This window comes from Malaclemys terrapin, chromosome 7 (assembly GCF_027887155.1).
Source record: "Malaclemys terrapin pileata isolate rMalTer1 chromosome 7, rMalTer1.hap1, whole genome shotgun sequence".
In the NCBI taxonomy this organism is placed as follows: domain Eukaryota; kingdom Metazoa; phylum Chordata; order Testudines; family Emydidae; genus Malaclemys; species Malaclemys terrapin.
Genome location: NC_071511.1, coordinates 30214494 through 30230355, shown reverse-complemented (window position 1 = coordinate 30230355; position 15862 = coordinate 30214494). Strand labels below are relative to the sequence as shown.

General features: G+C 54.0%; 2 protein-coding genes across 4 annotated transcripts in view; one reads left to right on the top strand and one right to left on the bottom strand.

The window, feature by feature from the left end:
- Nucleotides 1–6209: 6209 nt before the first annotated feature.
- Nucleotides 6210–10636, bottom strand: C7H11orf86 (chromosome 7 C11orf86 homolog). The gene is made up of 2 exons (XM_054035687.1): nt 10244–10636; nt 6210–6661 (listed from the first exon to the last, which is right to left on the bottom strand). Exons 1-2 carry the CDS (start codon nt 10541–10543, stop codon nt 6554–6556), a joined length of 408 nt encoding a protein of 135 aa, XP_053891662.1. The 5' UTR covers nt 10544–10636; the 3' UTR covers nt 6210–6553.
- Nucleotides 10637–14595: 3959 nt separating this feature from the next.
- Nucleotides 14596–15862, top strand: part of PC (pyruvate carboxylase) — a 261745-nt gene continuing 260478 nt past the window's right edge. For all 3 annotated transcript variants that reach the window (XM_054033613.1, XM_054033617.1, XM_054033619.1), the window contains exon 1: nt 14596–14642. The gene's annotated coding sequence lies outside the window, so the exon portion shown is untranslated. The remainder of the gene's footprint in view (nt 14643–15862) is intronic.

The window sequence follows — 15862 nt, the reverse complement described above, 5'->3', positions numbered from 1 at the left end:
AATAGCAGGTGAGCCTACTACCAGTGCTCAGTGTGTCCTGTGAGTGACAAGCTGTTGCAACATCTCCACCCCACCCCCTGAGCTGCAGTGGGTACGTAGCTAGGTCTGGCACGTTAATAAAATAATGAGCCCTGGATGTAATAAAGTGGTCATGATAGTTAATTGGGTTACCCAGAGTATTCTGGGATGGAACGGTGCTCCACCCCTCCCTTCTTGCTTTAGCTGCTGGGGGTGGGGAGTTTCCCCCCAACTCTGTTGTGATGCCCTTGAGTAAAGCAGCAGGTCCCAGCCTGCAGCACTGGGAGTAGACAGTGGCCCTATGGGTGTGTTTTGTTATTTTAAGACTTTCCAGCAAATCAAAAGCTCTCTTATTTGTCCTGATCAGTTGGGGGCTTGTACTGTGTCAAGGGCAACAGCACTCTGGGTCCATTTTTTTTAATGTATAAACAAAACTACCCCCAGAATAGACTTGACTCATATCTCACATTTCTTCTGCAAATGAAAACATCCCTACAAAGCCCTGATTGTTTGGGAACTGCTCAGGTCAAAGAGGCAACAATCTGTGAATAATTTGTAGCATCGGGTGATGGTGGGAGATTGTGGCTTTTTCCTTCACCCCCAGGGGCCTGGCTGATACAAGGCAAACAGCTCCCAACATGGCTTGGGGAAGATTTCCATGTTGCAATGATCCTGCTGTGATAGCACCTTTCTAAAGCTCACCACCTTGGGCTGACAGCCCTGAGGGGTGGACTTTGGCTCTGTGGGAGTCGTGTTATTTACAACGTGCTCTGAGTTATATAACACAGTGCACTTTCCCACCTGCGGACCTCATAGCAATGGTACCTACCGTTAATCATAGAACTGGAAGGGACCTCGAGAGGTCATCTAGTCCAGTCCCCTGCACTCAAGGCAGGACTAAGTATTGTCTAGACCATCCCTGACAGGTGTTTGTCCAACCTGCTCGTAAAAATCCCCAATGATGGAGATTCCAGAACCTCCCTAGGCAATTTATTTCAGCTTAACCACTCTGACAGGAAGTTTTTCCCAATGTCCAACCTAAACCGCCCTTGCTGCAATTTAAGCCCGATTGTCCTATCCTCAGAGGTTAAGAAGAACAATTTTTCTCCCTTCTCCTTGTAACAACCTTTTATGTACTTGAAAACTCTTATCATAGCCCCTCTCAGTTTTCTCCTAAACAAACCCAATTTTTTCAATCTTCCCTCATAGGTCATGTTTTCTAGACCTTTAATAATTTTTGTTGCTCTTTTCTGGACTTTCTCCAATGCGGAGGCAAATGGGAAGGGAAGCTGGAAGTCCTGCCTTCCAATTCCTTTTTCTTACCAGTAGACCCCATCCTCTCTTAGATTCAGGAACCTAACCCATGAGTCTGGACTCCCAGCTTCTCCACTCTAACCACCAAATCCCACGCCCTTGCTAAGCCCAGGGATGGAACCCAGGTGTCCTGGCCCTAAATTCCTACTTGTATCCACTAGACACCCCGCCCCCCCACCTCCTATTCTGAAATAAAACCCGAGAGTTCTGACTCTCAGCTTCCCTGCTCTAACCATTGGACGCCACTTCTCTCCTAGATCCAAGCAGAGAACCCAGGAGTCCTGGCTCCCGATCATGTGGCCTGTTCTGAGGAGCATTCTGGCTCCTTAGGGCCCATGGCTCAGTGTCTGTGGGATCTCAGTTGGACAGTGGTAGTGGCCCAGTGCCACCCCACCCCTCAGCCATGCTGCCCTATCCCTCTCCCCTAGTTCATGGCAGAAGGGGCCATGTCTGGGGTGGTAATGAAAGCAGGCTCAGATGCTGTGGTGGGGTTTCAGGGTTTATTAGCGCAGGGCATGCAGCACATCAGGTTACAAGGACCGTTCATACAATGCTGAAAACGTGGCAACCCTTCATTCCACCAAGGCCACAGACCGCTGGGGCACTCAGCAAGGTGCTTTGTCCCCCTCTAGTGGCGGCTGGGCCACATACACAGGTTGAGGAACCTGGCAGAGCCCTGGCTTTTAGCTCAGGCAGGAGAGGCTTTTGCATTTAGACCCAGAGGGCACTGGTCTGGTCCCTGTTGCTGAAGACCTGCCAGGGAGCGACTTGTACCCCCCCTGCTAGCGAGAGCACTTGACCCCCAAGGCTCCCAAGCGTGTGGGCCTGGGGATGGGGTGGCCAGACAGGTTCCAGACTCACTACTTTGCCTGCCATCAGGCACCCTTTGCCCTGGCTGCACTGGGCAGGGCCTCTCTGGGCCTGGCACTGCCTACTGCCTGCCGTGGGTGTGGCATCCTCTGGGGCTGGCATGGCTCCCCTCCCCCAGCACCCTCCGGCTTTCCCAGGGAACCCCAGATGCTCCTTTCACAGGCATGTCTGGCTCTGCCCAGCAGTAGCCAGTTTGATGCCCCTGTGCCTGGGATGTACCCACACTGGGAAGGGGGGCTACTAAGGAGTCCCTGTGGCTCTGCCTAGTGAAAAATCAACCCCCCTGAAAAATCACTTGGTTCCCTTCCCCTCCCACCCCACAGCAGGAGACAGTCTGAGTCCCTTAGCGCCAAGCTCCTGGGTTGGATTGCTGGGTTAGGGCAGGTTAATGAGGGTGGGATTAATAATGGGAGTCCCTGTGACTCAGAGACTATTTACAGTGTAGCCAGCACACCCCGGCCCCTCCGCCTCCATGGTTGCCGACATGCAGGGAAATACTGCCCGGGCATTACAGCTCCGGCTAGGTGAGCAGCAGCAAGGGCTGGGGAGTAGCACCGATGGTTACGGGTTTGGATGGAGGCCTAGCAGGAGAAATGTAGTCGGAGCTGAGATTTCGGTTCCCAGGTTACCAGCGAGGGGGCCAGGCTGGGAACTTGTACTCCAGCCACCCTGGACCATGGGAGAGAAACTTAGAGAGACAGGTATGTATGAAGGTAAGGAGGAGGATGCATGTGCAGGTAGATAGAGATGTGTCGATAGATAGAGAGAGGTGTATGGGGATGGATGGACAGACCTATGTGGGGATAGACAGATGGGGGTCTGTGGGGATGGATGGATGGATAGGTGTATTTGGGGATAGACAGATGGGTGTCTGTGGGGATGGATGGATGGACAGGTGTATTTGGGGATAGACAGATGGTGGTCTGTGGGGATGGATGGATGGACAGGTGTATTTGGGGATAGACAGATGGGTGTCTGTGGGGATGGATGAATAGACAGGTGTATATGGGGATAGATGGCTAGACAGGTATATTTGGGGATAGACAGATGGGGGTCTGTGGGGATGGATGGATGGATAGGTGTATTTGGGGATAGACAGATGGGGGTCTGTGGGGATGGATGGATGGACAGGTGTATATGGGGATAGATGGCTAGACAGGTGTATTTGGGGATAGACAGATGGGGGCCTGTGGGGATGGATGGCTAGACAGGTGTATATGGGGATAGATGGCTAGACAGGTGTATTTGGGGATAGACAGATGGGGGCCTGTGGGGATGGATGGATGGACAGGTATATTTGGGGATAGACAGATGGGGGCCTGTGGGGATGGATGGATGGACAGGTATATTTGGGGATAGACAGATGGGGGCCTGTGGGGATGGATGGATGGACAGGTGTATTTGGGGATAGACAGATGGGGGTCTGTGGGGATGGATGGATGGACAGGTGTATATGGGGATAGACAGATGGGGGTCTGTGGGGATGGATGGATGGACAGGTGTATTTGGGGATAGACAGATGGGGCCCTGTGGGGATGGATGGATGGACAGGTGTATTTGGGGATAGACAGATGGGTGTCTGTGGGGATGGATGGATGGACAGGTGTATTTGGGGATAGACAGATGGGGCCCTGTGGGGATGGATGGATGGACAGGTGTATTTGGGGATAGACAGATGGGGGCCTGTGGGGATGGATGGATGGACAGGTATATTTGGGGATAGACAGATGGGGGCCTGTGGGGATGGATGGATGGACAGGTGTATTTGGGGATAGACAGATGGGGGTCTGTGGGGATGGATGGATGGATAGGTGTATATGAGGATAGACAGATGGGGGTCTGTGGGGATGGATGGATGGACAGGTGTATTTGGGGATAGACAGACGGGGCCCTGTGGGGATGGATGGATGGACAGGTGTATTTGGGGATAGACAGATGGGGGTCTGTGGGGATGGATGGATGGACAGGTGTATATGAGGATAGACAGATGGGGGTCTGTGGGGATGGATGGATGGACAGGTGTATATGAGGATAGACAGATGGGGGTCTGTGGGGATGGATGGATGGACAGGTGTATTTGGGGATAGACAGATGGGTGTCTGTGGGGATGGATGGATGGACAGGTGTATTTGGGGATAGACAGATGGGGGTCTGTGGGGATGGATGGATGGACAGGTGTATTTGGGGATAGACAGATGGGGGTCTGTGGGGATGGATGGATGGACAGGTGTATTTGGGGATAGACAGATGGGGGTCTGTGGGGATGGATGGATGGACAGGTGTATTTGGGGATAGACAGATGGGGGTCTGTGGGGATGGATGGATGGATAGGTGTATTTGGGGATAGACAGATGGGGGTCTGTGGGGATGGATGGATGGATAGGTGTATTTGGGGATAGACAGATGGGGCCCTGTGGGGATGGATGGATGGACAGGTGTATTTGGGGATAGACAGATGGGGGCCTGTGGGGATGGATGGATGGACAGGTGTATTTGGGGATAGACAGATGGGGGTCTGTGGGGATGGATGGATGGACAGGTGTATTTGGGGATAGACAGATGGGGGTCTGTGGGGATGGATGGATGGACAGGTGTATTTGGGGATAGACAGATGGGGCCCTGTGGGGATGGATGGATGGACAGGTGTATTTGGGGATAGACAGATGGGGGCCTGTGGGGATGGATGGATGGACAGGTGTATTTGGGGATAGACAGATGGGGGTCTGTGGGGATGGATGGATGGATAGGTGTATTTGGGGATAGACAGATGGGGGTCTGTGGGGATGGATGGATGGACAGGTGTATTTGGGGATAGACAGATGGGGGTCTGTGGGGATGGATGGATGGATAGGTGTATTTGGGGATAGACAGATGGGGGTCTGTGGGGATGGATGGATGGACAGGTGTATTTGGGGATAGACAGATGGGGCCCTGTGGGGATGGATGGATGGACAGGTGTATTTGGGGATAGACAGATGGGGGTCTGTGGGGATGGATGGATGGACAGGTGTATTTGGGGATAGACAGATGGGGGTCTGTGGGGATGGATGGATGGATAGACAGGTGTATTTGGGGATAGACAGATGGGGGTCTGTGGGGATGGATGGATGGACAGGTGTATTTGGGGATAGACAGATGGGGGTCTGTGGGGATGGATGGATGGACAGGTGTATTTGGGGATAGACAGATGGGGGCCTGTGGGGATGGATGGATGGACAGGTGTATTTGGGGATAGACAGATGGGGGTCTGTGGGGATGGATGGATGGATAGGTGTATTTGGGGATAGACAGATGGGGGTCTGTGGGGATGGATGGATGGATAGGTGTATTTGGGGATAGACAGATGGGGGCCTGTGGGGATGGATGGATGGACAGGTATATTTGGGGATAGACAGATGGGGGTCTGTGGGGATGGATGGATGGACAGGTGTATTTGGGGATAGACAGATGGGGGTCTGTGGGGATGGATGGATGGACAGGTGTATATGAGGATAGACAGATGGGGGTCTGTGGGGATGGATGGATGGACAGGTGTATTTGGGGATAGACAGATGGGGCCCTGTGGGGATGGATGGATGGATAGGTGTATTTGGGGATAGACAGATGGGGGTCTGTGGGGATGGATGGATGGATAGGTGTATTTGGGGATAGACAGATGGGTGTCTGTGGGGATGGATGGATGGATAGGTGTATTTGGGGATAGACAGATGGGGGTCTGTGGGGATGGATGGATGGATAGGTGTATATGAGGATAGACAGATGGGGCCCTGTGGGGATGGATGGATGGACAGGTGTATTTGGGGATAGACAGATGGGGGTCTGTGGGGATGGATGGATGGACAGGTGTATTTGGGGATAGACAGATGGGGCCCTGTGGGGATGGATGGATGGATAGGTGTATTTGGGGATAGACAGATGGGGGTCTGTGGGGATGGATGGATGGATAGGTGTATTTGGGGATAGACAGATGGGGGTCTGTGGGGATGGATGGATGGATAGACAGGTGTATTTGGGGATAGACAGATGGGGGTCTGTGGGGATGGATGGATGGACAGGTGTATTTGGGGATAGACAGATGGGGCCCTGTGGGGATGGATGGATGGATGGATGGATAGCTAAGTGTATATGAGGGCACACAGAGAGGTGTATATGGGGATGGACGGATGATGGATCAGTGTTGGGGGACAGATCCGGATGGGTGGCCCAGGTCCATCTCCAGTCGTTATAAAAAAGCACCCTGTCCCCAATGCAGCCAGATCAGTGGCTGATGCTGCTCTAGGAAGTTCATGTCTCCGGGGGTGGCCCAGCCACCCAGAGTCATTGTTTCTTCTTCTGGTTCCTCAACATGTTCTCACCGCAAGGGGGCAGCCTCGGAGGGGGGAGCTGGGCGGCTCAGTGTCACGCTGTATAGGTTAGCCACAAAGGTCTCCCAGCCTCTGCGCAGGGCTCGGTCCACCTGCTGGAGGGTAGAGAACAGGGTGAAAGGTCAAGGAAGGGTGTGCTCTGATGGGACCCCTCCATGATTTGCCTCCCGCCCCAAGGCAGGCGCAAAGGCCATGACAGCAGGTATCAGGTGGGGCTGGCCTAGGGGCTGCTCCCTGGAAACTGGGGACAAAGTCACAGCTGGGGTTCCCCCTGGTTGAGCTGAGAATTGCTTCTATGAAGACAGGCTGGGGAAAGCAGTGCCCACCAAGCCAGGGGACTGGCTGGCTCAAGGTGTTGGGAATGGGGACGCTGGCTCCCATCTGACCCCAGGGCAGGGGGACTGTCTAGCACAGGGGGTGGGATACAGGACCTTCCCCTCTAGGAAAAGGCTCCAATCCAGCCTGTCACAGGGTGCTAGGCCCCTTTAAGAGGGAATGAGCACAGGCCCCTGTGATTAATTAGATGCTTCCCAGCAGGGACTGTTTAGCAGCTCACCTAATTCCACCTGGGGCCACTTCAGTTAGTGATCAGTCCCAGCTGAGGAGGGGCTGGGAGCTTCTCAGAAAATGCTCTCTGCAGGGCTAACTTAGGTTAGCTGCGGCTGCTAGAATCCCTCCATGAGGGAAGCAGGGGGTAAACTGCTGAGTGATTGCTGGCAGGGGGCACAGAGATGTGCTGCTGAGAAATGAAAGGCTCAGTGGAGTGGTCCAGGAGGCTGCTGCCCTGGCTAAGGGACAGGATCCAGGGGAACTCCAAGGTGGGATTACACAGAGGAGCCCAGTGGGATAGACACTAAATACCTGGGACTGGTGAGTAACCCCACAACTGGGAAGTTTGGGGGGAACCCTGGGGAATCTGTGGGGCCTGTAAGATGGGAGAAGGATCTGGCTGGATGGTGAAGGATGAGAGTCTTGGGAAAACCTATAAACAGACATCTGGACCTATATTTAAAACTCTGGTGGGGTGTGTCTAGTGCTTCTATGTAACTAAAGGAGCCCTCAGCAAAGGTGGCTTGTTACTGCAAGTGTCTGTGGTGTGATTGGCAGGACCTGGCTGTGAGGGGGCCTTGACCTTCTATGTGTCTGAAGGGGAGCAGGTTTGGGTCTGAGGCATGGCGAAGGGGCTGTGGCCCTTTTCCTCTCTAAGGGGTGCTCAGCCCATCAGAAGTTGGGTTACAGCAGGGGTCGGCAACCTTTCAGAAGTGGTGTGCCGAGTCTTCATTTATTCACTCTGATTTAAGGTTTCACGTGCCAGTGATGCATCTAAATGTTTTTAGAAGATCTTTCTATAAGTCTATAATATATAACTAAACTATTGTTGTATGTAACGTAAATAAGGCTTTTAAAATGTTTAAGAAGCTTCATTTAAAATTAAATTAAAATGCAGAGCCCCCCGGACCGGTGGCCGGGACCCGGACAGTGTGAGTGCCACTGAAAATCAGCTCAAGTGCTACCTTTGGCACGTGTGCCATAAGTTGCCTACCCCTGGGTTACAGCCTGAGCTTTCTGCCCTGTTATAATCCCAAATGTCCCCTGAGCAGAGGCTGATCCCTAAGCTATTGCCCATCTTGAGGCTGAGGGGCGGGGGAGCCTGGCTCCCTGGGGCATTGCAATAACTAAGCTATTAAACTTCCAAAAGGCCTAGATGCCATGGGTACTGGGACTGTAAGCTCCTCAGGGCAGTGACTGCTGCTTGGTTCTAGTTTAGTATGGCATTTGAGGTCAATGGGACCCTGGTCTGTAGGTGCTACCTCAATACAGCTAGTGAGGGGTGTGTGAGGGGGAAGAATTCCTAGGCACTAATGTGATCAAAACACTCCCTAATAAGAACCAGGAGGTCTATGCACCATGTGAGATCTTGGGGCACTCTATCTTGTAAATCCCTGTTCAAAGAGACCATAGCTGTAGTGCTAATTCTAGCCAAGGCCCCCATGAGGCATGGCAGTTTTTCAAGACCATTTGAGTCAGCTGATATATTTTTGAGGACTTACAAAAACCATATGTTAAGCAGAAAGCAAGTCTCAACTTGAACTATAGCGGGCTGAACTCTGATAAGGGAGGGTTCTGTTACAGATGCTTGGGAGCTAGTCAACAAAACATTCTTGGCCAAAAAATGCTGATTAGTTGAAACCAACCCAGTTTGTGAAAAGGGTCAGTTTGATTAATTTCCTGGCTTGATAAAACATTGGGGGAGGAGGGGCCTGGAATGTCCTGTGTTGATATTTGTTAAACAAACATCTGATATTTTGCTTTGAAGCTATTTTTTGTTTGAAATTTAACTTCATTTAGACTTTAATACTGAAATGTTTTGTTTTAATGGATCTGACTCAAAACTGTTTTCAGTTGCGTTCACCAACTTTCTGGTGTGTGTTTGGGGGTGGGGAAGAGCTTTTGAAATCTCAAATTGTCATAGGATGGGACAACCATTTCCTACCTGGTCCTGCTTAGAAGGCTATTTTTCTTTCCTTCTTCCTCCCCATCCCCTAAAGTGGGACAAATTCTCCCCACTTCCAAAGGCTTAACAGCACCCCACCACTGTCTGGCTTGTGGGGGCAGGGAGTGGTATGTGGGGCCTTTCCCCCCTAGCAGGTGCTGGCTTCCATTCAGGGAGGGAAACAGGCTGGCTGGGTGTGTGTGGGGGGAGGAATAGACCTTCTCCTCTAGGGGGTGCTGGCTCTAATCTGGCCCCAGAGTGGGGGGAGACCATCTCACACCACCATTAGCTGGGGGCCTCTCAACCCTTAGTGTAGCTATCTGCACAACAATGCTAGCAAGGTAGTGCAAAGCTACTGTCTTCTGCGTCTGACTCAGTTTCCCCTTACTGTAAAAACTAAAACTTGTCTAAGTTGGGTCGTGGACCAGGGAATTTACTGCAGTCTGAGTTGCAGGCGAACACCCAGAGTACTGGGTCACTTTCCCCCTCCATGGATAAAGGGTTAACAGAGGTTTAAATAAATGGTTAGAGCCTGACAGACCAAAAGGGTTATAACAATGTATAATGCCCTCTCCTGGCAGAGTTTATAACTTCATGCCTGTTACACACTTGCATCATCAGCTGCCATGTATTCACTCTTTAGAACCGAACCCCAGTATAAGCCATTAGCAGCCTTCCATGGGGTGGGGGGCCTGCAGAGTCCTCTGCCACCAAGCATGAGAGGGCAGTAAAAATTTTAGCACCCCTTGAGGTGAGGGGTAGAAAATAGCACTGCTGGAGATGGGAGGGGAGGGTCTAGCAGGGATGGGACAGGGAGGGGGGTGGTAACTTCCCCTGTGTGTGTGTTGGGGGGGAATGCCACTGATAGAAGAGTGGAGCTGGGGATTGGTAAAGGCAGAAAGGGTAATGACCTCACTGGATCAGAGGGGTTGGGATAGGATATTGGAGAGGGGTACAGGGGGTAACTGGGTTGCGGGGGGGGGGGGGGTAAGGGGCAGAAAAGGCCACCAGTGGAGAAGATTGGAAGGAGGGGTATCTGAAGGAATGGAATCCCCCAAGGGCTGCTGGGAAAAATCTAGGCTGGGATGGGGTTGGTGGGAAGGCCAGGAAAACATTGGGGGGGCTCCCACCAGTGCACCCCCAAACCCATCCCATGTCACCCCCTGGGTTTCCAAGCTGTTACCTTCTTGCACTGCTTCATCCTGTGAGAGCCCCTGCTCTGAGCCTCGCCGATCAGCAGCTCCCCATCATCGGGGCTTAGTGAGTGGGGCATCTCCCCTGGGGTGGGGGTCCTCTCAGCTGGGGACTCTTCCACCCCACTCTTCCACCCCCTCAGGCTGACAGCTCTCCTCTTTGCCCTCTGCTTAGCCTTGTCCGAGCTCTCTGTTTTATCCTCCAGTCGGCCGTAGGTAGAATCCAGGAGGCTGGGGGATTTGGGGGTGCGGAGGGAGTATGCTCTCCGGAAGCTCCTGCCATGGGCCATCTCTGGAGTAGGGGTGGCCTGATCTGGAGCTGACAGAGTCTGATCCTGTCCCTGCTGACCCGCAGAGGCCAGATGCTCCTGTCCTGGCCAGATCCCCAAAGGCAAGTGGTTCTAGCTTCCCTTTTTTGCTCTGGCTGATTCACCCGTTGGGGTGGGTGTGGCACCTGTGGGTGCCACCCCATCCAATCAGGCCTCTTATGGAAATTCCCCTTTCCCCTCCAGTCCCATGGGCCAAAGGTCCCTGCTCTGGCTGCCTTATCACAAAGTTCTTTTCTCTTCCCCCCCCCCCCCTCTCCCCCCTGCAAATCTCAGCCCATGAGGTCAAAGGTAGATGCTGCTACTCATCAGAAGTCCCTCCACGTTGCCCTGTGGGGTCAAACATTGCTGCTGTAGCAGCACAGTCAATGAAGGTCTAATGGGCAGAGAGCAGGAACCGTGTTAGCAGCTTAGAGCCCCCGGCCTGGGTCCTGATGCCTTATCGCTGCAGCTGGCTGGTCTGGCAAGATCTGGGCAGTGCCTGGCATGTGGGGTCCTGGGTGCCACCCCAGTGACCTTGGGCAAGTCACGTCCCCTCAGTGCCTTGGCTTCCCCATCTGTCACATAGGGGTAATTATACTGACTGACTCAGTAAAGTGCTTTGAAAGCACTGGGTAAGAGCTAGGTGCTATAATCAGACTCTGCCTGGGCTAGGAAGAAAACTGGAGTCCAGAACCAAACCTCCCCTCAAAACTTTCAGGCTCCTACCCTCCCAGATTAACCCTTTGTTTAAGTGCTTGAAGTCTGGTGCAGGGAGACTCAGAGCAGCTGTTGCTGGGGCTGACTGCTCCTGAGGGAGGGACATGAAGCAAAACGGGGAAACTGAAGCTACAGGGTAAGGGGCATCCAGTGGGCTGAGTAACTGGAGAGCCTTGTCTCTCCCAGTTCCAACATCTCTTAGCCCTGGTTTCCTATCTGCTGCTCTCAAATCCCAGTCCCTCCTGAGGGAAGGGTGAGGGGGGAGCTCAGCATTTCAGCGGGTAAATATTAGAGCCCCAGGGGATGCTGCTGCACCCCTGGGAAGAGAACTAGCCTGAAGGGGATGCTCCTTCCCCTCTGGGCACCAGGGCAACTCCAGGCTGGGGGAGGGGGAGCCGGGTGCCTAAAGGAAGTTGGTTGTGTGACACTGACTGAGTCTAGCCTATGAGAGGCTGGTGGTGGGGGGGAGAGACTGGGGGCCTGGTGACTACGTGGGGTGGGGCTGGTCCTTTGACACAGACCCAGCTGACTGTGAGCTCATGGGGACTAGCCTGTCACAGGGTGCCTGTGGGGAATGGCGCATGAGCCTGCTCCCACCTGCCCAAACCACTTCCCTCTCTAGCTGCTGGCAAAGCAGTTTGACAAGGGCCTGGGCTTCCACTGCACTCCGATCCCAGCTGCTCCCTGTATCCCATTGCTCTCATACCCCAGTCCTCAGCTGCTCCCAGGTCCGTGACTGGCAAGACCCTTGTAAGCCCCTGCGGCTTCCCCCCCAAACACACATCAGAGTGATGGGCACATGCCCAGAGTTGTTTTAACAGCGACATGTTGCTAAAATCAGCAGCACGGAGGAAAAGCTCAAGAAGCTGCTACCCTTGCTTCCTGGCCCCCAAGGACAGCAGCAGCACAGTCGTCCCAAGGGCTAGGTCACTAGGCTAGGACTCAGGACACGTGGGTTCTATTCCCACCTTTGCCACTGATCTGCTGGGTGACCATGAGCAAGGCCCTTCCCTATGTTGCACCTGTTTCTCCTCCCACCCTTTGCCTATTTAGACTGAGCTCTGTGGGGCAGGGACTGGGAGTCTGTGCAGCACCCGGCATGATGGAGGGGAGGGAGGGAGGGGGGGGGGGCTGATCCTGGCTGAGATTCATGCAGCTCCCAGCATGACAGGGACCCCTGTTGCAGGTAGGGTCTGTACAGTGCCTGGTTAACAAGGGCCTTGATCTCAGCTGGGGCTGTCTGTACAGTGCCTATTATGATGCTGTAATATACAGCATCTACTAAGGATTAAATCTGCTCCAGTACTTGCGTTATTGGTGTAGCAGCAATGGAAACCATCTCTCTTGCTCACATCTAAGACTCGTATAGTGGGATAACCTCTTGAGCCCTGAATAAATGGTCCCTCTGGGAAAGCAACTACCCCCCTAAAGTGATTTGATGCAGCCCTGTCCCTACACTGCTGCTCCTTGTGTGTGACTCCTGAGTATTGTAAATTCAGTGGTGAATCAGATCTACGATGGTGCTGAATAGGAGAGCCGCAAATGCGTGGAAAGGGAGCCTTGACCCAGAGGCTGTGGGGGAGGTCAGAGCTTCTCTTTCTGGTGTTTAACTGCAGTGACCTCTGGGGCTACAGTCCAGAAAGAGACCCTCAGTGGAAGGGGATGAGCTTGGCTCTATGTCCCTCTCCAAAATGCAGCATTATAAAGTGCACAGCACCCTCTACTGCTGCACTGGGGCATGGGCACCTGCACTGACTGCGATGGGAGTGTCTCTCTTGCTGAGCTCCCTGCCTCACAGCAACCCTTAGCACCATGCTGGGGTCAGCAGTCTCCCAAGGGTGAGTGTCCCTTGTTGAGCCACGGTCCTCCATTTCCTGCAGTAGTAGGGTGTTCTGTATGCCTTGACCCTCATTAGCTTTGCAAGCCCTGATGAGCTGAACCTGCCTAAGGAGAGAGGACTCTGCCATGCTAATACCTTTCAGGGAGGAGCTGTAAAAGCATGAACTACAGTGCTGCAGAAAATGGGCACAGAGTTGATGCACATATTTGCAGAGCTACAGTGCTCTCAGCAGGGCTTGCTCCCTGGGATGATCCCCTCAGCATCCCCTTTCTCTTTTCTACTTGCTGGTTCATTTCCATCACCCACTGCTGGTTTATGATGTGTGGAGGAGCAGCTACCAATCATGCCATCCCTTTGTCACCTCCCAGTCACCTTGCAGCAGAAGGGCTCATTCAGCAGGGACTTGATCCTAAGGCCACGTGTGTAGGGGAGAGAGAGAGAGTGTGAGGTGTTTTTTGGGTGGGGGCTGGGACAGAGAAATGCGGGTGGATGGAGTCAGAACAAGTCCTCTGTGCAGTGTAAGCCCTACGCTAGGCACAGTGAAGGTGGATTTCCCAGGGCTCAGAGTCCTCGAGCTCTCCCCTGGCCTGATTATATGAGGGAGGTCACTTTGGGTTCTCTTGCCTGCCTCCCAGGGGCCACTTCACCGTCCCCAGAGCGATGGGGCCCTGGCGTAGCGGCCTTGCAAGGCAGAGTTGCAACGTGGAAGGTGGGAAGCCCGAGTGGGCAGCTCAGGGTATGTAAAGGGGGCGGTGCTGAGGGCAGTCCAGCCCCTCCGCCTGATGCAGCCTGACGCCGCTCGCTGTTTGGTTATTACAGACCCTGGGGAGGGGGATTGTCCCGCCCCTCCCCTAAGGGGCACCCCAGCCAGTGTGCCGCCTCGGGCGGGGTCCCCCTGCAGCGCACAGGCACTGTCCCCACACTCGTTCAGCACGCGCCTCACCTCCCCGGCTGCCGGGCCCGCGCCGCATAGTGTTACGGTCACGTGTTCCCTGCCTGGCTGGCCGCATGAGTCACTCGGCCACGCCCACTATGTTGGGGCCCGCCCCTTCCTTCCTCCAACCAATCGCGGCAGGAGAGGTTTTAGTCGGACGGCCAATGTCCGTTCCTAGATGGGGGCGGGTTCACCATGGTACAACCACGTCCCCCTTTAGGCGGGGCTCTGGGATGCCGATTGACAAGTGTATGTCCAATAGAAAAAAGGAATGAGAGATGCTGGCCAATGCCAGGCATCAGATCTTAGGGGCGGCCAATAGAGAGGTGGTCAAGTCAGCGGAGGGGCGGGATGGCGGCAGGCTTGAACCGCTGAGTGACAGGTCTGCTCGGCCACAGATCGGGCTCTGGGGGCGCGACCGAGGGGAAATAGGGGTGTGGCAAAAGCGACCAATGGGAGGTGGCTTTCTAAAGGAACAGCCAATGAGAAGCCACGTGGGCGGGGCAGGGTACGAGGGGGCGGAGGTGCCTGAGGAAGTTGCGGTGGCTGGTACCTGACAGCTGGGGAGCAAGCGGCTGACGCGCCGCGGGGTAAGAGGGACCCGCTGGGACGGGGCGGGCTGGGGCCCCGACACCCCCATATATACTAGCCCCTCCCCCCGCATTGGCCAGGGCTGGACACCCCCTTCCCTTCATCGACTAGGGCTGGACCCCTTCTCCCCTGTATGGACCAGCCCCTCCGCCCTGCATGGACCAGGGCTGGATCTTCCCCCTACACCCGTATGGACCAGCCCCTCCCACTTCATAGACCAGGGCTGGAGCCCCTCTCCCTTGTATGGAGCAGTCCCCCCCCGTGCAGGGACCAGGACTGCACACCCCCTCCCCTTGCATATGAATCAGCCCTTACTCTCTCCATATGGACTGTTCCTGCATATGGACTAGTTCCTTCCCCTATGGAGTGGGCTTTATTGCCTTGTATGGATCAGGGCTGCACCCCCAGAATTTGGACCAGCCCCTCCTGCATACACCAGGGATGAACTCTCTCCATCCCCTGTATTGACCAGGACTGGGCTCCCTCCCGTATGAACCAGCTCCTGCTCCTTCCCGATGGACCAAGTTGTATGGTCCCATATGGACCAGGGCTAGGTCTCTCCTCACTGCATATTCCAGTTGCTCCCCATCCTGTATACACTGGGCTTTATTGCACGGTATGGGCCAGTTCCTCCCTCACTTCCCCATATGGATTAGGCTGTATCCCCTCATATGCACCAGTGTTGGATTCTCCCTCCTCCTTGTTTGGTCCAGTCTTCTCCCTCCCTCACCCCTGAACCAGGCTGTATCGCCTGTATGATCACACCTGTCAAGGACTGGGCTGGGCTCCCCCATCCCTGGCATGTACTAGGTTGTATGGCTCCATATGGACTAGTCCCTTCTTCTCTGTATTGACCAGATTCCCTTGTCATCCCTGTATGGACTGGGCTGAATTGCCACATGTGCACCAGTGATTGAACTGCAACTCTTTGCTGATATGGACCTTTCTTGGGGACTGGCCTGGATTGCCACCCTTATGGATCTGCTCCTCCCCCGCCATTACAAACCAGACTGTGGCCTTCACACTCATGTGTGGACTGGATTGTATTGTCCTATATGGGACGGTCCCTGGCAGGGGCTGAGTTGGGGTTCCTCTGGAATGCCAGGCTTTCAGACTAGTCCATGCTTCTTTTGGAGACTAGCCTGTATCATGCCATATGGACCAGTCTATGTCAGGAAGTGAGCTGTGTCTCCTCAGACTAGTCCATATTAGGGGTCCT